Below are 24,529 nucleotides of genomic sequence, written 5' to 3' on the forward strand. Positions count from 1 at the left end.
ACTGCATGTGAAACCAAAAGTAAATTTGTGATCAGACAGAAATCTCACCACACATTAACTTCAGCAGCTCATAAAGTGCTCATGGTTCCAAACAGGGCCTTGCGATGGATTGGCGACCAGTCCAGGGTGTACCCCGCCTTTCGCCTGATGGCAGCTGGGATTGGCTCCAGCCCCCCGCAACTCTGTACGCAGGATAAGCGATTGACGATGGATGGATGGATGGATGGATGGTTCCAAACAGAGCAAGGTTGTGCTTCAGTATTTAGATGTTTATGATGAAAAACTCAAAAAAAAAATGTTGTCACTCGTCACAGCTGTCTGGACCATAGACTGTAAGTCACAACGCAAGCAGGTCCAGCTGATTACTAAATGCTAAATGCCCCGGAATATGTGCAGCTACAGACTCCATTTGAGCTGATGTTGATCTTTCAAAGTTGTATTTGGTGTTTGCAAAAAAAATTTTAGTCTGGGTTTAGAGCTGTGTCCTTCCAAAGTGAACAGCTTTTCGCAGACTTTAGAGTGTGTCATGTGATCACGTTAAAATGTGGAGCGGAGGATTTAGCAGACCACAGTTTTTTCTGTAAACTGCTGCCAGTCGTGTATATTTATCTCCATAAGCACAAAAAAGTAGTTTTTTTTTTTTTATCTCTGATCCTTAATTAATTGGAAAGTCTCAGTCGTCTCTCATTCACTCCTGTTGTAGCTGCAGCACGAGGTCTCCCCCTGTCACTGAGTCTTTAACGTGCTCTATCTTACTCCCTGTTTGGCACCAACTAAAAAGACCAAATGACAGCTGAAAAGCTTTTTTTTAAGCAAATACTTTTTGTATCAACAAACCATCAAATTGTCTCAGTACATGCAGGCTGGCTGGTGTTATAGTTAGACTTCAGTCTCTAGAGCAGCACCTTTTGTTCCAGTTGTGAGTTTGAATCCTGCAGCCGGCAGTTTCAACTTTAAACACCTGTTTGAAAGAAAGATGATGACAAACTAAAGATGTCTCCTAACTTAAAACACCAAAATGGTAGCTGAAAAGCTTTTTTTAAGCAAATGCACTTTACCATCAACAAACGATCAAATTGTGGCTTCATCAGATATCTCCTTTTTATAGCTCTCTTGATTACAGCGCTGGTTTCCTAGCATCTCTTTTTGTTAAGACCCAAGATCAAATCCCACCTCCGGCAGCAGTAATAACACCTGTGTGCAGTTCAGTTCCCACCAACTTGCAGTGGTCGGTTTTAAATGTGTCTGTTAGTCTTTCTAAATGAAGTAATCAATACTGAACCGAAGAAGTATTTCTGCACGTGCAAAAGTGCAAATTTTTGATGACCTTAACGTTCTTGAAAACTAAATTTTGCGCGTGTTCAAAACTAAATTTTGAACACGTGCCAGGAGGGTCAAAAACCAACAGGAACAAACTCCTAGAGATATAGTCTGGGTGACTTAAAAGTTTTGCTGTGCAGCCTTATCTCATCATTGTACACGTTGTACAAATGAGTTTCGGTCGACTGGGGCAGTCCGTGGCGTGGAGTGGAATACCAATGATTCGCCACAAAACAGGAAGTAAACTAAAGTGTACATGACTGATAATGGTCCTGCCCTCAACACATCTCCATGCCAAAATTCAGTTATAGTCATAGCCTACTGGCAACAGGAAGTGAGGCTTGTGTGATACGAGATTAAAATAAATTTTCTCAACATGATGTACTAGGACATAACATATCATTACTGGGTGCTCCTTTGCACCACAAAGGACATAGGAAGTGACTTTTAATTATTTCATGCAGCTTCCAAAGTGCACAATTCAGAGCAACACTATCTGACGCACTTCACATGCGAGGGCCCGTCCAACGCTGATTGCTGCTTTAATATTTACAGAATTAGTGTGGCATTTTACCTGTAGGTAGAGCTGAAGGATTTTAAATTGCTGATGGAGCACTACTTTGCATCAGCTTTGGTAGCAGTCACAGCTGACAGCTCTCACGCATTTACTTTAGTGAATGCCCATTCTAATTTTTCTTTGTTGTCTCCCGCGCCAGCTCAAATTCCCAAGCTGGAATGAGGTACTAACATGAAACTTATAACTGGAAATTGTGTGCATGTGCTTCCGTAGAAATATGTCAATATCTCAATTACTTTTCAAGGACCAATGAACTTCGAAAGGGGGGTGGCTCTGGACATAAATGAACACAAGTCAGCAACTGTAGGGCCAATCATCACACAGCTTGATGTACACATGCCACTAGGGGGCACTACAAGCGCAAGAAAGGTGCTTAGAATTACACAAATTTCCCTATAAATCACAGATTCATTCTCCAATCAATCCAGGATATGTCCTTATAAGTAACTGACACACACCCTGAAAGTTTCAATCAAATTGAACACCAGGGAGTGCTATAAATGCAAACAAACTGCAGGTGATAAAACGCTAATCAGGCTACAAACTACAAATTGTTTGTCCAATCAACACAAAACTTCCAGGATGTGTCTACATAAGCACCTTACATATACACTTCAATACACTATACATTTATAGCCAGACTGAAACGTAGCGCTCATGTTTTCCTCTGCTCTGCTGCATTCACCGTCACCTACTGCCGCCTGTCATGTAACGTTAGCTTTCTTTTGAAGAATGAGGAGAAGATGCTAGCGAAGTGCTACCGTACTGCACAGTGGGCCAGTGAAAATCAGTAAGTTGCACACTGATTTTGTTGATCATGTTAAAGTTTAGTAGCAACAGTCATTCAGTCAACAGCTGCCTGTCCTTACGAACAAGGAGAACCACGCGTCTCCGTTGTGTGCTCACCACAGATCTTTCTGGAGCTGCACTTCCGCCTTTTTCGTTCCGTCAACATTACGTTATCAATTAACCTCTAGATAATCGACTATTGACATTTGATTGTGGACTTGAATCGATTTATAATCGTCCAAGTCCACATTGCAATGCCTCTAAAAATCAATGTTGTGTGTGTGTGTGTGTGTGTGTACACAAGAAAGGGAATTTAAGTGACTTAGAACGTGGCATGGTTGCTGACGGTCTGGTCTGAGTATTTCAGAAACTGCTGATCTACAGAATTTCCCCTCGGGGATCAATGAAGTATTTCTGATCCTGATCTACTGGTATTTTCACGAACAGTCATCTCTAGGGTTTGCAGATAATGGTCAGAAAATGAGAAAAGATCCATTGAGCAGCAGTACTGCAGACGAAAATGCCTTGTTTATGTCAGAGGAGAATGGGCAGACTGGTTCCAGATGACAGAATGGTAACAGTTACTCAAATAACCACTTGTTACTACCAAGGTGTGCAGAACACCATCTCTGAACGCATAACACGTTGAACTTTGAAGTAGATGGTCTACAGCAGCAGAAGACCACACCGGGTGCCACTCCTGTCAGCTACGAACAGGAAACTGAGTCTACAATTTGCACAGGCTCACCAAAACTGGACACTAGAATATTGGAGAAACAGCAGCCTTACACAATATCCACAAAGAAAAGCAAGTGAAAGTAAATGTGGTAGTGGTACAGACATCAATGAAAATGAATAATAGTACTAATAATGAGAGCAATAACAATAATTTCAGCTCTAGAGCACAGAGACAACGTTAATAAACCCCGGGGCAAAAACACAAGAGGAATCTATTAGCAAAGTGTCTTTGGCCTAGAGTTCTTGCCACTAAGTAGTCAGAACAATCTAGCGATGAATGACAGTAGACCAGGAGTATTTGAGCAGGATGCAGCAGCAGGATAAAATACAACAAAAAGATGAACATAAAAACACAGTGATTTACAATAATCAGCATTTTAAACAATAAACAAGTCAATATGCAAATAAGCAAAAAAACACAGCTTTTTTTCTATAAATCTTTCTAATAGGTTCAGTGTATAATGTTTAGGAGGATCAAACCATCCATCCATCGTCAACCGCTTATCACACAGGGTCGCAGGGGGCTGGAGCTAATCTCAGTTTACATCGGGCGAAAGGTGGGGTACACCCTGGACAGGTCGCTAGTCCATTGCAGGGCCTGTTTAGGAGGATCTATTGACAAAAATGCAATATAATATACATAACTGTATATACAATAAGTGGGGTATAAAGACCTTACATAATGAACAGTTATGTTTTTATTACCTTAGAGTCATTTCTATCTACATACACTGCAGGTCCTCTTACATGGAAGTCGCCATGTTCCTATAGTAGCCCAAATGGACAAATAGCTTGTTTCGTCACTATGTTGAATACATACAAGAAGTAGTAGGAGGAGTAGTTGACTGTTTTATTGGAAGTAAGAAGAGACATGAAATGTGGACAAATAATTGTAATAAACAACAATTTTTTATCACGTGAGCCGACACCGTGTCGGTCACCATAGCTTCTCCACTGCATTTGCGAAGGGAGATGTGAGTGGTGTTGGAATAATCTGAATTTTTTCCTCCTTAAAACTTTATTGCAAAAAGAGGAATAAAGTGTACATAGGAGTACATAAAGAAGTACAGAACAGTATACAAATACTGTATGCATGGATAATAACAAACAACAGCTGTTTTGTCTGTAGGTTTGCATCATTTCCCGTTTCACATTTCACCTGTGTTTTCTTGACAAAACGTGGTTTGGAGACCAGCGGGAGACATTGTCCGTGTAGTGTGACCCCCTGTCACCGATCAGTCACGTAGTGTGAGTGCCACAACGAGACGTCACAAGACGGCAAGTCATGTAGTGTGAGCAGCACGGCCATCGGGCAATGCTGAAGGTCTTGTAGTCTGCACAGGCCTTAACTAACGTTGATCCTTCATCACTGATACTGCCTCATGACACAAAAGACATAGGCCTAGCCTACCGGTTTTTCTCCTTGAAGCCCAAATATGTATTCATTTTCCCACCATTCATGAAATTGCCTTCCTTCTGCATCAATTTTTCTCATCTTGGACATTTATTATTATTTGTATACATTTCTCATCTCCACTTGTCGGAAAACTACCGTAGTGGGTGTGGAAACATTGCAATCTAGTGGTGGGATGCCGTCACTTCTCGGGTCACAAAATCGACATGCATTGTGGGAGACGTAGTTTATGGCAGCATAGACTTTTATTTTCATGAATCTATAAAGCTTTCATGGGCCACATAAAATTACGTGGCTGGCCGGTTTTGGCCCAGGGCCTTGAGTTTGACACATGTGGTTTAGGGCCAAAATACATTTTTGATCTTCTGCTACGTTGTGAACTACGTTGTGTCTGGGATCAGGTCTGCTTTCTGTCCCCAGAGTCAAAACTAAACATGGAGAAGGAGCGATCAGTTTATATGCTCCATATATCTGGAACAAACTCCCAGAATACTCTGGTGGTACTCTGCTCTTTTAAATCATAGCTGAAGACTTTTCTTTTTGCCACTGCCTGTGTGTGATTAAATCACATTTGAGGCTTTTGATTAATATCTTACACCAATGCAATTTTTACACTCCTTTATTTTCTTTTTAACTCTTTTTTAATAGAACTTAAATTAATTTTTATCTGCTGTATGTTGCATTATGTTTTATGTAAAGCACTTTGAATTGCCTTGTTGTTAAAATGTGCTTTACAAATAAACTGTACTTGCCTTAAAGATATAAGGCAAATAACCTGTGCCCCCCCCCCCCCCCCCGCCTCTTTTTTCCACTGCAGACTATCATGAATACTCAGAAGGAAACCCTCTCATGGCTCTGCTCTTATTGCTGGGAATCCCTGCTGGGATTTGCTGCTGCTGTCGGAAGAAGATTTTCAAGAAGAAAGCCACCACTGCTGCAACGCTACAGGTGCGGATCTAACAGACAGAGCAAGCTAAGACGTAAGATATTGAAGTGAAGAGCACAGAAAAGTTGATGTGAAGAGAGGAGCGAAAGGGAGTGAGACAAAGACAGTTTGTGGTTTTTATCTAAGACTCTCAGGGTGTGGACAGAGATTTTGTGCCTTACTGTTAAGATTTCTCTGTCCGTTTGTCTTCATTGTAATTTGTTTCCAATAACATAATTTAGGCACATTAACCATATTGCTCCTTTTCTCACTTTGGCCGAACAAATAATTATAATGTAGGCAGTTATAAAATTGTAATTTTCAATAATTTCACAACAGAACCAAAAAAGGGAAAATCACATCATAAAACATTCCTCCGCATAACGTTCCTAAATACTATTATGTTATCAAACATAATCTTCTCATACATTGGATGGAAGTATGGTCACATGGTAAAACTGGATTCATTTATGAAAGGCACAGTTCACATATAATGGCTCTGTCGAAATAGAAGGCAGTTGCCTCACTGCCATAACAGACAGGAGTCTCAGAAGGCATATCTTTAGAGTCCAGGCATCTTCTAAGAACATTGGTTTCGAACAGCTTTTTCAGGGCAGCACTTACAATTCAATTAAATTTTATTTATATAGCACCAAATCACAACAACAGTTATCTCACAGCGCTTTTCATAAAAGAGCAGGTCTAGACCGTACTCTATGATGTTATTTACAGAAGCCCAACAGTTCCCACCAAGAGCAAGCACTAGGCGACAGAGGCAAGGAAAAACTTCCTTTTTATTGTTATTGTTGTAAGCTATCTCTTACAACAATGTGTAATGTCAGCATGTCTTACTTCTCTCTTACGTCACTTAGCCTTAGCGTCAGCTAGCTAGCTGTTGAAAAGGCAAATGGCCTTACAGACAAATGAGAAAGTTACAGTCAATGGCTAATAAGTCAGTTCAGTGTTCAGTTCTTGTTACCATTTTAAAAAATCTAAGCAAAAAAATTCAATTAAATTTTATTTATAGAGCGCCAAATCACAACAATCTCAGAGCACTTTTCATAAAAGAGCAGGTCTAGAAACCCAACACTGGATTTTAACTAAACTGCATCACCTTATATCCCACCTAAGGTTAGCTAAATTGTTAACCAAGTTTACATTTAAATTGATATAAGATTTGTGGAGCAAAAGGTTTGACTCAGGCCCACTCAAATTATTGCCTTTTGTATTAAAAAAAGAGACCTTCTGCTACGTTTGCACCTCCTGTCCAGACTAAAACGGCTAAAATAAAGACCTAAAACGAAGAAGTTTGAAAATGCTGCTGACCCCGTTTTTTGTTTTAAACTCCAGATAGCGTTTAAGTACAGGATGGGCAAAACGGAGGACTTTAGAAACAATGGCACAGACGCTCACGTTTGGCACAGTGATTGGGTCTTATAAGTCATGCAAAGCAAAAATCTTCTGTTGTGTATGTTGGTTCGTCAGTTCATATTGTCTTTGTGGTCACATCTAAGTTTGTTAAGTGCTGTTTCATGACTACCTGGATCAATAGGATGGTGTATAGAGTCTCTATAGTGTTAAAACTGACAGTTTTAAAGTGTCTGAGTGATTAAGAAGTCAGTCAGAAGTTATTTGTAGAGCAAGTCATTTTTCAAATGTTTAATTTTCTGGGCACAGCAAAGTTGTTTGATCTCTTCCAAAGAACCCTCACCTCGTTCTTTGATGTAGCAGACTACTCACTTCCCATCTTCCTGGGTGAGGGTAATTTTTAGCCAGGCGGTATCACTACACTGTAATCAGTAAATCAGCTTTCTCGCATATTTTCCCTTTCAGTTGTCCAAGTGGGTGAGGGCCATGTGCAGGATGTGGGTTATGGTGTCATCAGATTGGTACGCAAATTGAAGGGGTCTAAGGTGCTGGGTATGGAGGAGAAGATGTGGTCCTTTACCAACCACTCTGCAAAAGCACTTTATGACCACGGAGGTGAGCACCACTGGATGGTAGTCATTCAGACATGCTGTTTGAGCCGTGTTGGGCACAGGTGCAATGTCCAGGCCTACAGTACGGTCAGTCTGGTTGTACTGCCTTCCGGGTGTTTACACTCTTTATAAACCCCTCCTCATGTTATGCACTGAGACTGTGATCACTCATTCCTCTGTGTGGGGGGCGCTCACTTCTGTTGGTGGGCCTGTAGGCTAGCACTAGCATTGTTGGCCTTAAAGCATCAGTGTTCACCATGAAGGGGTTTTCCCCTTTGTAGTTCGTTATTGTTCATAGCTCCTGCCACATGCCAGAAGCACGAGTGCCTGCTGGAAATGGGGGCTCTAGTTTGTTCCTATATCACGTCTTAGCCTCCTTCACAGTTCTTTGCACGTCATAGGAGGCTGTCTTGCACTCCTCCACGTTCTGGAAGAAAGCCCTAAGTTGCATGCAAGATTATAGCCCTTCAGTGCGTAATGGATGGTTTTATGATTTGGGCAGGTCTTATCCATGTGAGCATCCACCAGTGAGCCAATGAGACCCAGGGTAACTTCTGTAAAAGCACTGACATCAGAGCTGGCCCGGAGTGTGTCCCAGTCCCAGACTATTTGCATGAGTTGACTGAAATGCCAGTCCATATAAACATATTGTCTTGCTTGTTTGGTATCTGTGTACTAAATGCCTTTACCCCAAAAACAATATAGGTATCGACCAAAATTCAACCAAGCACTGAATTATGCTAAAATACCATACCATGTTTCACTGTGAAATAGGGCTGAATGATTTTGAATAAATAATTGCGATTATTCGCAATTGCGACATGTTTTGCAATACTTGGGAGAATGATCATTTTTACATCATTATTCTCATTTTCATTGAAAACATATTTAAATGATTATGGTGTGGGTTTTGCGGGGATCTGTAACGAACAAAGATGTTTTCTTAAGTCTAGAATATGATGTGTAGGCCTGGATATCTCTGCAGCACGACAATATTTAATTCAAAATGGTATTTTGACACAAATATAAATATAACCTTTCACAAATATTGCGCCTCCTGTAATTTGAAAATTGCAATAGGCCATAATGCAATTTCAATAAAAGTTTGATTAACTGTTCAGACCTACACACAGCTTTACAACAGACGTAAATAATCAACAGTCAGTAATGAAAATAATTATTAGTTGCAGCCACCAAAACAGTGACTTGCCTCATCTCTCTCTCACCAGACTACCCCAGATGCAGTCCATCCTCTTCACAGTGGTCCTGTTGGACCTTCTCCTCCGTACACCACTCCCGGACAACCAGGAGTGGTAAGATACTGATTTCACTTTATGTGTATTTCTGGATGTTGTTCACAAACATATCTTTATATAATTATAAAAACAGTATTAGTGTTATATTAATGTCTCAAAGTGAATCTGGTATTGATTTAATGTTACTAAATTAAAGAATGAACTGTGTTTTTCTATGGTTGCAGATGTACTACCATGGCCTCGACCCTAGCATGGTACATACATTTCATTTCACATTGATTACATATCTATACAGAGTAAATATGTGTGAATGTCATTACGCAACTTATTGCTGTATTTACTGGGTTTGTCTAATAAATGGAGAATTATTGGTGAATGGATTGTGTAACATAATCTAAAACAAGCGTTTTTTTTTCTTGTGTCTATGTCTGTATGTTTAATGTGTGTTCCTATATAGGGTCCTACAGTCCACCCTCCCCCTCCGACCACTGGCCCAGGACAGTGGAATGGTCCCCCACCCTCCCCAGTTAGTATCACACTGCAAGCCTCCTCTCTTGAATATGGATAAACCCATCCTTATCATGCTTACACCACTGGACCCAAAGCTGTTAGTTGGAGTCAAGTTTCATTCAAGGCTGATCTTTTTAGCTAGTGCCTTGTGTTTTCCTTGACTTAGCAGATTTCCTGCTTCCTACCTCAGTATTTACTGTACTCTGACTCCTGATTATCTCCCTCTGCAGGGTTTTAACCCAGCCTACCCACCCCAGAATCCTGTTTTCCCTCTTGCTGGTCCAGCCTACCCCCCTGCCCAGCCTCCACAATGGAACGGTCCACCGCCAGGCCAGTATCCCCCGGGACCTGAAGTTCCAATGGTACGATCCATCTCTTCAACTCTTTTTAGGAAACTGACCATTTCAGTATATGACCTTTGACCTTTTAGCTGCTTCAGATCAAGGAAGACTTGAAGCTTTGAAAAGTGTCTCCATTCCCTGACAAAGAGCTGACTGACCCACATAGTACATAGTATAGACAGAAGAAACTATTCTGACCTTAAACTGTACCGTAATTTCTGAAATATACTTTCAGGGTGGGCGGCCGTCTGCCTCGACCGGTTGGGGTGAAGGAGAGAGAGAGAGAGAGGGAGAGAGAGAGAGAGAGAGGGAGAGACCTTATAACGAGATTGTGTCACACTTTATAACAGTTAGATCGCAGTAAGTAAATTTACTGTAGTGACAGTGGATGGCTCTTCCTCTGTGTTGTATATTATGTGGGTCATGTTAGTTACAGCGACTGAGAGGTGGAGAAGATGTGTACCTGAGTATTGGTAAAAGGCAATAAATCTAAATTGAACGTTACGAAGCAAACAGCGGCAGGTCCGAGCTAATGTAGCGTTAGCTGGCTGTTCCAGGCTGCATCACTATGGGATAGTAAACAAATCGTTCCACATTTGCTTTTTACCGTTACATCATTTCTTGCAGGCTTCGACACTTTGACATAATATCTGTGGTACACAGGAAAGTAATACGGTCGCGTTAGTTGGTGAAGTAATGTGGAAAGTGATCGGATAACATTAGCAACTGCTCGGTGTTAGCCGGCGAGCTAACGTGACTTTCTCTGTGTTTCTCCAGCTTTACTAATGCTCACTTTGTTCTTGCTCGACATCATCTGAACCTGTTTGGTCTGATGGGCTTCAGCACATAAACCTTTATTGTTGTTTTGTGGCCTTACATGGAGCCCGTGTTTTACTGTGAGCCGGTTATTTTTATGGTGTTAGTAGACTGCATGTCGTTAGCTACCGTGTTGTCGCTGTAGCGTGAGAGGCTCGGGAGCGCGCACAGGGCTGAATCTGACCCGGTGTCCTCACATTAAAAGCAGAATAGTGACTGATGCAGGCAACAAGAAAACAGGCGTGTGCTTCATTTTTAAGTGAGTTTTGAGCCCACTGACAATAAGGCAATGACAATTTGATTTATTAAAATCAAAAACTTACATATAGCCCCTTTAAAGGGTGTGTATTTAACAAACTCCTTCTAGAGCAGTGGTTCTTAACCTGGGGGTCGGGACCCCCCTGCAAAACGGGGGTCAATGGATAAGACACATGCCCTTGGTGTGAGAGACCCGGGTTCAATCCCCCTCTGTAACCCATCCACCATTGTGTCCCTGAGCAAGACACGTAACCCCTAGTTGCTCCAGAGGCGTGCGACCTCTGACATAATGACTAGTGACATGAATAAATGTAAAACATGAAGTTGTTATAACTTCAGTGTACATTCTCACATCTGCACCAAATTTAACATGTATGGTAGTAGTCCCACCCTGAACACATCTATCCACGTCACTTTCACTCAAAGTCATAGCGCCACCTACTGGCAACAGGAAATTACACTTTCTACATTGTGATGAACTACTCATAGCAGGTTGTATAATCGTCAAAACTGTCCCAGAAAACCCTAAACACATTGACGATGCCATGTTGTAAAACTTGAGTTTTTGGTTAAATGGTGTGGTGGTGGCATGGCGGCGAAGTTCAGCGCTTCGCCATGACACAGGAACTTGTTGAGTTATTAATCTGTAACAAACTTTCATCCATAAAGTTTTAACTGAGCTCTGTCTCTACATCACAGTAACAACTTTCTGTCCTTTGACTGCCTGGAGTTTAGCTAGTGTTTGAAAGGGAGAGGAGAGGGTGTTTTTGAGGGCGTGTCGGAGTAGCTGCTTGGCAAGTGTTATATGACACGGCATACATGCATTACAAATGAGCTGTTTTCAGAGCAGAGTTTTCTGTTGGAGATGGGAACTCCCTTTGGGCTGGACTTTGGGCTTTTTCACTTTGCAAACCTGTTACATGCACAAAAAAGAAATCAATAAAGGAGAGGGAAAAGGCCAAAAAGCATAATACCACCTCTTTAACACATTGATGATGTCATGTTGCAATACCACATAGGGGACACAGGAAGTGACATTTAAGTCTTTCCTGCAGTATCTGAAGTGTGTGACAATTCAGAACCGTGTTGGCAGATGTGCAGCATCTGATGAGCAACTGTGGCACTCCAAGATGCGCTTCACGTGCAAGGCAAGGTTATTATAGTATTTGATTTGTCATTAGATTTTATTTTTATTTCGTTTTGACTTTTTGTTTTCCATTTCAGTTTAGTTTAAATTAGTTTTTAACATGGATTTGCTAGTTTAGTTTATTTTTTGTAAAAAAAAAAACAAAACAAAAAAAAACAAAGACCAGCAGACACATTCATCCAGTGCATCCTGGTGTGGGATAACCCAAGTTTATCCCACACCAGGATGAGCTCTAAGCAGACCATCAAAACAAGGAAAAGAAAACCACCAAGACAGTGACTCACTACCTGCAACCCGAACTAAACACAACTAAAAAACATCCCACCAATCCCCCCAACTACACAGCTGATCCCTACCTGGGTCTCCCCGACTAAGTTAGCCTCCCCCTAACGTTACATGGGGCTCTCCTCGTAACAGTGGTCACCCCCTGCTATGCTTCGGCCAGACGCCGCCCTGACCCCAGGTTCTCTTGATGGATAAAGCAATCGTGGCAGGACAGCCACACGACACGCAGTGTGCCAGCTCTTCATGCGGCTCACCAACAGGTGGCTAATCACAGCGCTGCTGAACTGCCGGTCCGGACATACCAACTGCCCTGCAACGTCAGTTCCCAAGGCTTCATAATCACTCGAAATGTAGGCGTCGGTCCTATGAAATAAATACATGAAAACTAAGGACATTTACTCTTTCATTTTAGTTAGTTTTGCAAACCTACAACACCGATTCAGGATCAGGGTAGAAAGGCCTGTGACCTTTGTGAGGCAGGAGGCAGGGAGTAAACCAGCGGGACAATATCAGCTAGATGTGATGCAGCAAACACCCAGTCATCATGCTCAGTTGGTTCCACTCCTATAGAATCAGATTTATATATGTGCAATACAGCTTTGAGTGGAAATGAGTTAGTAGCCTGTAGATACATGAAAAATGGTTGAACATGGTGATTAAGAAAAATCCAGGAACATACAAATGTGTGCAAACTTGTGCACACTTACATACTTAGCAGGACAATGGTAAAGGAAGTTCTCAACAGGAAATAAATGAAATGCCTAAATATAATAATAACGTGTGTGTGTGTGTGTGTGTGTGTGTGTAGGGCTATGCTCCAGCTCCAGTCATGTACAGCTCTCCTCCACCAGCAGCAGCCAGTGACCCTGTTAAGGAGGAGTTCAAGATGGAGGATATGGTTTCCTCATCTGGCGACCCCCTGCTGACTGCTATATCACAGGTAGATGCACACATACAAAGAAAAATATAAACTAAGAATATTCTAGAAATATTATATTGATGTTAAATTACTGAGCCCAGTATGTTCCAAGTCACTGTATGATAGAACTATACATTTACCAGTGATTTGTGGTGCGTGGTGTGGCAGGGACATTTCAACACACACTCACACTAACACACACACAGACACAAACTGTGGCACCTTCTGCTCCACTCACCATATTTCCTTTCCTTCTTTTTACGTTTTAGTTTTCAGTGCACATTCATACTCAATTGTATCTGTTAAAGCAACTTAATCATATTGTGTATTTGTGGAGGCTACTATATTAAACCTTCAGTAAGGAACCTTAAAGGATGGTAATTTTTTTTAAATTAATTTATCAGGGCCCGAGAACATGCATGGCCATAGCGTGGCAATGAATTTTGATGTTTTGCCATGAAAAAGGAAGTAGCAGGTAAATGGACTGGACATGGTAAGTTCTATGTTCTCTATTGCTCTGGTTTTCATTGACATGAAATGCCTCCAAAGCACCAACAGACAGCGCTGAATGACCAAACATTCCTGGCACACCACAGTGTAGCTTGTAAATATATATTTTTTGAGGTCCAGTCCACTGTTGTCTCATAAAATACATAGAGCAACTACTTTAAGGAAGCACTGATATCCATGTAAACATTGATTGCATTTAGAAAGATTAACAACATACAAATTTAAAAACAACCACTGAAAGTCAGTGGGAACTGAACACCAGACAGGTGTTAGAAGTTCAAAGCAATTATCACTCCTGCCGGAGGTAGGATTCGAACCTGGGTCTGATTTAAAAGGGCTGCTCAGGAAACTAACACTCTAACCAAGTGCATAGAAATAGAAATGTGCATTTGCTTAAAAAAGCATCATTTTGGTGTTTTTAATTAGTGCTTGAGTAGATGAGCATAAAAATGTTTTGTCCCCCATCCAAGAGACTGGTAGGGAAACTCGGCTATTTAACCTCAGTGGGAACCATTCATTTTTGTGGGTTGTTTTTTTAGGTGGGTTTTGTTGTCTTAAAAGTTACTCGCACACTGTTCATGAAACAGATACTGTTGTGGAGAAGTTTAAAGCTGGATTTGGATACAAAAAGATTTCCCAAGCTTTAAACCTACCAAGGAGCACTGTGCAAGCGATAATATTGAAATTGAAGGAGTATCAGACCACTGCAAATCTACGAAGACCCGGCCGTCCCTCTAAACTTTCAGCTCATACAAGGAGAAGACTGATCAGAGATGCAGCCAAGAGGCCCATGATCACTCTGGATGAACTGCAGAGATCTACAGCTGAGGTGGGGACTCTGTCCATAGGACAACAATCAGTCGTATACTGCACAAATCTGGCCTTTATGGAAGAGTGGCAAGAAGAAAGCCATTTCTTAAAGATATCCATAAAAAGTCTTGTTTTAAGTTTGCCACAAGCCACCTGGGAGACACACCAAACATGTGGAAGAAGGTGCTCTGGTCAGATGAAACCAAAATCGAACTTTTTGGCAACAATGCAAAACGTTCTGTTTGGCGTAAAGGCAACACAGCTCATCACCCTGAACACACCATCCCCACTGTCAAACATGGTGGTGGCAGCATCATGGTTTGGGCCTGCTTGTCTTCAGCAGGGACAGGGAAGATGGTTAAAATTGATGGGAAGATGCATGGAGCCAAACACAGGACCATTCTGGAAGAAAACCTGATGGAGTCTGCAAAAGACCTGAGACTGGGACGGAGATTTGTCTTCCAACAAGACAATGATCCAAAACATAAAGCAAAATCTACACTGGAATGGTTCCCAAATAAACATATCCAGGTGTTAGAATGGCCAAGTCAAAGTCCAGACCTGAATCCAATCGAGAATCTGTGGAAACAAACGCTCTCCATCCAACCTCACTGAGCTCGAGCTGTTTTGCAAGGAGGAATGGGCAAAAATTTCAGTCTCTCGATGTGCAAAACTGATAGAGACGTACCCCAAGCGACGTACAGCTGTAATCGCAGCAAAAGGTGGCGCTACAAAGTATTAACTTAAGGGGGCTGAATAATTTTGCACGCCCAATTTTTCAGTTTTTTATTTGTTAAAAACGTTTGAAATATCCAATAAATTTCGTTCCACTTCATGATTGTGTCCCACTTGTTGTTGGTTCTTCACAAAAAATTACAGTTTTATATCTTTATGTTTGAAGCCTGCAATGTGGCCGAATACTTTCGCAAGGCACTGTAAAGTGCAGACTGCACACACAGAAGAGTGTCACACATGCTTTTACTATTTTATTAAATCACACGCATTTTGTGGTTATGTAATCGCACATTATGACATCGCGATTGCGATTAGCTTAATTGTGCAGATTATTATTATTATTGCAAATCTTACAAAAATAAATTTATTTTTATTTTTTGAAATATAACAGAAACACAAAGTAGTATTGATAGCATATTATGTTGGCTCTGGGCAGGTGGGTCTGTGCTTGGTGGTACCGTATGGGCCCAGTGAGGCGTTGACTCATCCTGCTTCGCCTCTAAACCCAATAGCAATGGCCTTAGAGGGCGAGTATAGGCACAGCCCTCTAAGCAGTGGGCCTCACTGGACCTTGGTTCTCAGTGCTGAAGAAAAGGCATTATGGGAGCTGATGGCCAGGTCTCACCGTTGTGTGTGTGTGTGTGTGTGTGTGTGTGTGTGTGTGTATATACAAGGTGCAGACGTGGGAGAGGCCCATGCTGTCGGTGGGCGTAGACAAGCATGCCACGCATGTAGGCGTAAGGGTAAACACAATAGCGATGGCCTAAGAGGGCTGCGCCTATACCCATAGAATCTGGATTTACAATACGTAACTATCGATATGACAAAGAACAGGAATTATGTGTATGGCAAAGATGGATCCCATACCTCAGCAGGCATACTTGGGTCTGTTGATGCTCGCTAATGGTACTAATCCAGTAAAGAAGCCACTGCCAGTTTATGGCATGCCCAGGCATAATTTCATATAAATGATATTTTTTGACCCTGAATTCCAAAAAAAGTGTAAAACTAGTGTTAATGATTTGGAAAGAGATTGGCTAAGAAAGTGTAACACGGAATTGGGTGATAATTTATACATTATGCTTTATAAACAGACAAACCAGACTGGTTCAATTTTAACCTGGGGAGGAGCATTACCTCTTGGCCTCAGGTGAAAATGCCAACAATGGTCGTTCAGGCTTGGCCTCAGGTGGCTCTAACGACCATAACGACGTTACAAAAGCCAGGAGCAACAAACCAGTGGTATAAATGATCTTAGCAAACAAACCCACAGAGGTTAAATTGCTGAGATTCCCCACTGGTCATTTTAGAACTTGTTGTTGTTGAGCCCTGCATTCCTAATGTGATTGTAAAGTAAATATATTGAACGAGTTTTTGGATGGATCTTTTATAGTAAGAAAAATGTGTTTAAACCTATTTATAAGCACCTATTTTTTAAGACTTAACATATCCTAGGTGAACTCCACCAATTTTCCACATCAGTGTGTGTTTACAGGTGTTTTGTGTCTTCAAAGGGAGCTGTGTGAAAAATGTCCTCAAGTGATGTCACTTAAGTCAGTGTCAGTTGGGGCTGAGGACTACAAGTCTGACAATGAAATTAATCTCTCCAATCTCCTTAATCTTCCCTTTTGTTATCTTTTCTGCTACTCTTTCTGAGCTAAGTCCATATCATATTAGACTTGTTAATCGTGATTTTCGAAATAATCTTTTTTTTCTTTTGGGTGACCTCTGTCCTGAATTCTGTGTTTTACAATTTAAGTCCATTTTGTCATCAGAAAGAGTGGGTAATCCTCTGTTGGATAAGGACAATTTCAGCAATTCAATTAGTAATATTACAAAGTGAATCATTATCAATATATTTGATGTATCAAGCAATTATGCATATAGTACAGAAGAGAATAAGGGTCACACTTGAGTTCTGAGAATAAAGTTACAATTGATGATTTTATTCTCAGACTTCTGGCTTTAAAGTCCATGATTCATAAGGCCCTAGAAACGGTCTTGTTCTTAAAACGCATACCATATGATGTCCCTGGTTCAATTCCATTGAGGGACGTTTTTGTAGCATGGCCCCCCTCTCTCTCTTCTTCACAATTTTCTGTCTCTACTGTGACTTACCTAATAGAAATTCCATTCTATTTTCACATCCTAGGCTGAAGCTGCATTCTCTCCTGTGGCTTCTGTGCCTTCCTCCTCCAGCAACATTCTCAGCTCCTCTGATGGTGCCTACCAGTTCCAGATTGATGGACCAAAAAACTCCACCAACTTCCTATAGGGACATTACCTCCTGAAGAAGCTCCCTCCAAGTCCTCCCAGACTGATGTTACAATGCCCTCTGTGACCATTTTCCATTCCTTTCTTGAAGCATCCAAATCAGGGACACATAATGGCACAGGAGTAAGCAATGAGCCGCATTTGGACAGTACATTCTTTTCCTCTTTGCCTTGATCATTATATAAAGCTGGTGTAGTTTGAAAGCGTGCAACCGAAAAAATCCCACCCCCTTCCTTCAGACCTCCCTTGAAAGCGACTCCCCCCAGCCAGGCAGCATGTACAAGTTAGTTATTAATCAATTTTCCAGAGGTGAGAAGACAAAGAAAGGAAGTGTTTTTGTGAAGTGTGTAATAAAAATGGACATCCGATGAGTATAATAAAAACAGGGCTGGGTTCAGTTTACCAAAGGTTTAAGAGACGTTATCAGTACATGGTTGTGGTTTCTATCTACATTTTCAATGATTCCAAACTTGAGTATTTTCTTTGATTCCTTTTTTTTAATTTTTGTTAAGTGAGAGCTGACTTCTGATGTAATGTGCCGGGAAAATCAAGGAATCAAGAAAAAAGTCTAAAAAAGTCAACAAAAGGAAAGAAACCAGAGTGCCATGAAAACGATTGACTGAAAATCCCTCAAAAGTTATCGCTATCGGACGTCTTTGATGGGAAATGTTTCACTGGCCAAAAAAAAACAAAATAGCAATAAAATGTGTATTAAGACTTCAGACATGTTAAACAAAAATACACTTTATTATGACTACAGTTCTGCTACCCACAGTAGCAATGTCAGGTTGCTGTATGTCAGGTTTGCTCCAATGTCATTTAGTAAGAAATGTCTTTATAGCTAATGCTTAAGAGTTGCTGGTGAGCTTCTTATATTCTCCAGTGAATTGAGAAAGAGCTCTGTATCCTGGAAACACGGTCCTGTTGAGACAACAGCTAAAAAAACACAGTGCAGAGATTGCTCTTCTGACTGCACAATAGCCCCCAATATAAGCTCTTTTCCATCCAGTCAACCACCAGCATCAGTCAAGTGAGTGGATTGGTAAAATATGGATCAATCTGCGATGGGGCTCAAATGAGAGGAGTACAACAGCCAACCACTCTCTGTGCTATACTGTACACAAGTATAATGTGCCCTGTCAAATACACACACATCACATCTTAATTATATTACCCTAAGTTCCTATCCTAGAATAGACTACTGCTAGGCCCCAGGTTTGCTGTCGAGTTGCCTTTAACTTAGTGCTTCTACCTTGACCTGGATGACTGAGAATCTTCACAGACACACACCTATTTTTTTATGAGAAGAGCTGTATGAAACAGAATTTCTACAATAGCTACCTCATTTTTTCATTCAATGCCTCTTCATAAATCAACACTGCTAAGACAGCTTGTACAGTATTGGTCGATGGAATGACTTTCAATTCAAATTGAAATTGTCAAACCCCCTGAATCCTCTGATAGTGATAATTCTGTTTAAATCACCTGGATTTGGTGGTAAGTCTGGTTGTCATGAATGCTAACAACTAAACTGTAAGAATACTGCCAGAAGAATTGCCTTTCAGGGTTGACTCAAGCCTCCTTACCGTTACAGCAAAAAACATATCACTCATTATCCTTTCAGAGCCTTTGGTGTCTGTGTCCCAACCATAAATCATAATCAAGCAGGAAGTAGTAGCATACACAGTGTGTATGTCAGTTATTACTCTGGACAGGCCATCAAGGAAATGCAGTTTGAGAGATAACAAACATTAACTGTCATAAACATAAAGGAATACACACAAATGATAAATTATAGATTAAGTTCCAACACCTTTTTGAGCTGTTGTGTTTTGGTTTTTTTTGTTAGTTAATTGTTGTGACTTGTGAATTGATTTGCTCAACTGGATGCTCAGCCTGTTGAGTGTCATCTAGGATGGAGGTCAGAAATCTTCCTACTTATCTAGGATGCTTACCTTAAAACCACAACAGACATTGAACTGTAAATAACATCACAAATGCCTTTCTCTGCCAAAGTCGGGTTTTATGTACAGTAGTCTTTCATTTTGTTTGTTGAGGTTAGTAAATACAGTGAACCTTGATACTGCCATCTCCACAGTGTATGCAGACCAGTTGATGTAGAGCTGTCAGTATTTTGTTGTGTTTGTGGTTGGCTGGATTCAGCTGATGTCCTGCAAATGGTGTCTTGACAACTGGATTTTTGGAGTCACACCTTAAACTGGGACAAACAGGTTCTGGACTGCTCTGCTGTCAGCATTTCATGTAAAAACACAGTGAGTGCCTTTTCATCTCTCAATGTGAAGGTGACGTTGATCTTTTTTCTTTCTGGGTAGATTGTCACATGAAAAGCAAAATAAGGTGTGTTTTTGTTTTGTCTTTGTGTCCTAGATCTGATGTTCCTTAAATGTAATATGGGTTGAAGTGTGGTTCACACTACGTTGAATATGTTTTTAAAATTATTTTTGTGTAAATATAACCAATGATATTCACTAAGTGTAGTTGTAGCTGATAATTATGGCTGATGGAGTTGGAGATGCCTTCATTTTTGTGGTATTTTAGTCTTTCCAGTATCACATCCACCACTGGATTTTATGGTAGTGACATTGGTTTCGCGCCTGTTATTTTATACCTCTTCTACTGTACATGTGCAACCCTGTATCAATGAAACTACGCATGAATAAAGTGAAATTCTGTTTCTCTCATTTTCAAGTCAGAGCTGAAGTTGTGGTTGAAAAGTGCAAGCTGATAAATTATGATACTGTTACTGTAAATTTTTTGTTGAATTTCTCTTTATGTACAAATCTGTTATCACCCACAGAGCAGAGTCAGTCTGTAACAAGATCGGCTACATGAAAGGATTTGTCTTCTCCTGAAGAGGGAATCATAATAATAATAATAATAATGCATTTTATTTAATGGCGCCTTTCACCCAAGGTTACCTCACAAACAATATACAGATCACTACATAAAACAATACACACAACAAACAAGCCGCATACAGATAAAATGCATTAAAAACTCAGTACAACATGTTATAAAAAAGCTTGTCTAAGAAGATGTGTCTCAAGACGCGTTTTAAAAGTCAACAAGCAGTCGCTATTGCGAACATCAAGGGGAAGAGAGTTCCATGGGCGGGGGGCAGCATAACTAAAAGATCTGGCACCCATGGTATTTAGTCGAATCCGAGGTACCACAAGAGAAATTGAAGATGAAGATCTGAGAGATCTTCATCTGAGGCTAAACACAATTAAAGTTAATTTTCATGTTTAATCTTCATAAATAGTAAATTAAATGAATTAGAGACTGTTTTCAGAGCAGCAACAAAAGTAAAGTTTACAGCAGCAAAGTAAAAAATATTAAATTGTATCTCACTGGAAAAATATGGACCATGTAAAATACACTATATTCCTGACATCAAAATACTGAGTCAAGTTTAGAAAGAAGACATCAGTCAGTCAGTCGTTCCTTCTCATCCCCCTCTGCTGCTGCTGGTAGAGAGGAGCTGTTTTTTCTCAACAAGCAGCTGAGTTTAATTCAATTCAATTCAATTTTATTTATATAGCGCCAAATCACAACAACAGTTATCACACACGCTTTTCATAAAAGAGCAGGTCTAGACCGTACTCTGTGATGCTATTTACAGAAGCCCAACAGTTCCCACCAAGAGCAAGCACTAGGCGACAGAGGCAAGGAAAAACTTCCTTTTAAGAGGCAGAAACCTCGAGCAGAACCATGGCTCAGGGTGGGCGGCCATCTGCCTCGACCGGTTGGAGAGAGAGAGAGAGAAAAAGAGAGAAAAAGAGAGAGAGAAAAAGAGAGAGAGAGAGAGAAAAAGAGAGAGAGAAAGAGAGAGGGATGTAAGGATAGAGAGAGGGGAGGGAGGCAGCCTACACAATATACACACAGAGGTACAGACAGTGAAGGTAATGTTGCTATAATATATAGTTTACAAGGAGTTGCTAAATTTTTAGGTACAGTCCAGAGATTTAGCTTGTTTATAACTAGCTGTTTTTGGGGCGTAGTTATGGTCAACTTGTGTAATCTACACTGATGTACTCCGCTAGCTCTGCTCCCTGTATGCGTGTATGCTCTGCTGAGAGACCAGGAGAGGGACTGCAGCATGATGCCTTGCTCGTTCTATTGGCTACTTCAGAAATTAAATTTCAAGGACCGCCTTTTTTCAACTATGTAATATTGCGAAAATCAGGAACATCCTGTCTAAAAATGAATTGCAGTAATCCAGCCTAGAAGTAACAAATGCATGGACTAGTTTTTCTGCATCATTTTTAGACAGGATATTTCTGATTTTCACAATATTACGTAGGTGAAAAAAGGCGGTCCTTGAAATTTCCTTAATGTGAGACTTAAACGACAAAGATAACTCCAAGATTCCTCACAGTGGTGCTGGAGGCCAGGGCGATGCCATCAAGAGAAACTATATCTTTAGATAATGTGTCACAGAGGTGCTTAGGCCCCAGAACAGTAACTTCAGTTTTATCTGAGTTTAACATTAGAAAATTACAGGTCATCCAGGTTTTAACATCCTGAAGGCACATTTGAAGTTTAGCTAACTGATGAGTTTCATCTGGCTTGATCGATAGATATAACTGAGTATCATCTGCACAACAATGAAAGTTTATGGAGTGTTTCCTGATAATATTGCCTAAAGGAAGCATATATAAAGTGAAGAGGATTGGTCCGAGGACAGATCCTTGAGGAACTCCATGACTAACTTTGGTGTGCATGGAGGACTCATCGTTAACATGTACAAACTGAAATCGATCTGATAAATAGGAGTTAAACCAGCTTAGAGCGGTTCCTTTAATGCCAATGAAATGTTCCAGTATCTGCAATAGGATCTGATGGTCAATGGTATCAAATGCAGCACTAAGATCTAATAAAACCAGTACAGAGACAAGTCCTTTGTCTGATGCAATTAGGAGGTTGTTAGTAATTTTCGCCAGTGCTGTCTCTGTGCTATGATGAGCTCTAAATCCTGACTGAAAATCCTCAAATAAACTATTGCTCTGTAGAAAGTCACACAGCTGTTTAGCAACTGCTTTCTCCAGGATCTTGGAAATGGAAGGTTAGATATAGGTCTATAGTTGGCTAAAACATCTGGATCAAGTTTGGACTTTTTCTGTGAAGTTACATTGCCGTGTTTATTTTAAATATAACTCACAACCAATAAAGCATACTTACAGGTTGTGATTGTGAATTTCCAGGCCCAGACACACACACCAGCGATCCACACGGCTTTCTCTTTTTTTAAGTTAAAACGTTTCAACATTCCTCAGAATGTAAAGACAGATAAGCGGTATGAAAACCTTTTTTTAAAATCACTCACTCAGTTAGAGGGTTGCAGTGCCGCAATAACCAGCCTAGTTAAAATGAACGAAATGACACAAAAAAAGATGAGTTCATTTTAATGAATGAGATTTGGTGACTCGAGTCTGTCAAAAGAGTGATTTTTCCCATCACTGCCGCACAATAGTCAGTGTTGATACTAGACTATTACTCGTGACTTGTAACCAATCAGCTAGAACTGTGGGCGGGACTTTGTTTCAGCACACAGAGTGGTGAGTACAGACAGAGAGAGGCGGTTGCATCAGAGCCAAAGGAGTGCATTTTTAAATTAATTAATTATATCGGGTATCTGTTTTTAAAATGACCGATGCAGGTTATTGGAAAAATAATCGGCCAGAACGATTATTTGTCGACCCCTAGTACGGTGTGTGTCAATTACTAATAATGACAATTAAATCCAAAATGTCTTCCTGCTGGGCATTGCTCCAAGAGGACTTCTGGATATGATATATGTATCACAGACATTTTGTACAAATCTTTTTTGCAAAAATCCGCACTCTTCTACCTTTTGGGGGCGCTATATGGGCTATATGGGCTTGGAACTCCCACCCACGAAGGCGCATATCACAAACCTTATATCCACGCGTTCAGGTGATGGAGCTGAATCTCCTGCCTCACCCATTTCCGCCTAGACTTTTTTTTTTTTCGCAAAAGTGGGTTGCAATTATGCATATAGTACAGAAGAGAATAAGGGTCACACTTGAGTTCTGAGAATAAAGTTACAATTGATGATTTTATTCTCAGACTTCTGGCTTTAAAGTCCATGATTCATAAGGCCCTAGAAACGGTCTTGTTCTTAAAACGCATACCATATGATGTCCCTGGTTCAATTCCATTGAGGGACGTTTTTGTAGCATGGCCCCCCTCTCTCTCTTCTTCACAATTTTCTGTCTCTACTGTGACTTACCTAATAGAAATTCCATTCTATTTTCACATCCTAGGCTGAAGCTGCATTCTCTCCTGTGGCTTCTGTGCCTTCCTCCTCCAGCAACATTCTCAGCTCCTCTGATGGTGCCTACCAGTTCCAGATTGATGGACCAAAAAACTCCACCAACTTCCTATAGGGACGTTACCTCCTGAAGAAGCTCCCTCCAAGTCCTCCCAGACTGATGTTACAATGCTCCTCTGTGACCATTTTCCATTCCTTTCTTGAAGCATCCAAATCAGGGACACATAATGGCACAGGAGTAAGCAATGAGCCGCATTTGGACAGTACATTCTTTTCCTCTTTGCCTTGATCATTATATAAAGCTGGTGTAGTTTGAAAGCGTGCAACCGAAAAAATCCCACCCCCTTCCTTCAGACCTCCCTTGAAAGCGACTCCCCCCAGCCAGGCAGCATGTACAAGTTAGTTATTAATCAATTTTCCAGAGGTGAGAAGACAAAGAAAGGAAGTGTTTTTGTGAAGTGTGTAATAAAAATGGACATCCGATGAGTATAATAAAAACAGGGCTGGGTTCAGTTTACCAAAGGTTTAAGAGACGTTATCAGTACATGGTTGTGGTTTCTATCTACATTTTCAATGATTCCAAACTTGAGTATATTTCTTTGATTCCTTT

The 24,529-nt window shown here is 40.7% G+C and overlaps 1 protein-coding gene across 1 annotated transcript in view; it reads left to right on the forward strand.

Annotated features, from left to right (window-relative positions):
• wu:fc21g02 overlaps nt 1–18,014 on the forward strand; it is a 56,591-nt gene extending 38,577 nt beyond the window's left edge. The window contains exons 8-14 of the mRNA XM_038733380.1: nt 5,656–5,786; nt 8,972–9,055; nt 9,223–9,252; nt 9,456–9,524; nt 9,739–9,870; nt 13,164–13,295; nt 17,482–18,014. Coding sequence (XP_038589308.1) covers nt 5,656–5,786; nt 8,972–9,055; nt 9,223–9,252; nt 9,456–9,524; nt 9,739–9,870; nt 13,164–13,295; nt 17,482–17,604 — 701 coding nt within the window. The 3' untranslated portion in view covers nt 17,605–18,014. The remainder of the gene's footprint in view (nt 1–5,655; nt 5,787–8,971; nt 9,056–9,222; nt 9,253–9,455; nt 9,525–9,738; nt 9,871–13,163; nt 13,296–17,481) is intronic.
• The last annotated feature ends 6,515 nt before the right edge of the window (nt 18,015–24,529 follow it).

This window comes from Micropterus salmoides, unplaced genomic scaffold (assembly GCF_014851395.1).
Source record: "Micropterus salmoides isolate LMB-PRFRI ecotype aquatic unplaced genomic scaffold, ASM1485139v1 Ms_hic_scaffold_1, whole genome shotgun sequence".
Lineage (NCBI taxonomy): Eukaryota > Metazoa > Chordata > Actinopteri > Centrarchiformes > Centrarchidae > Micropterus > Micropterus salmoides.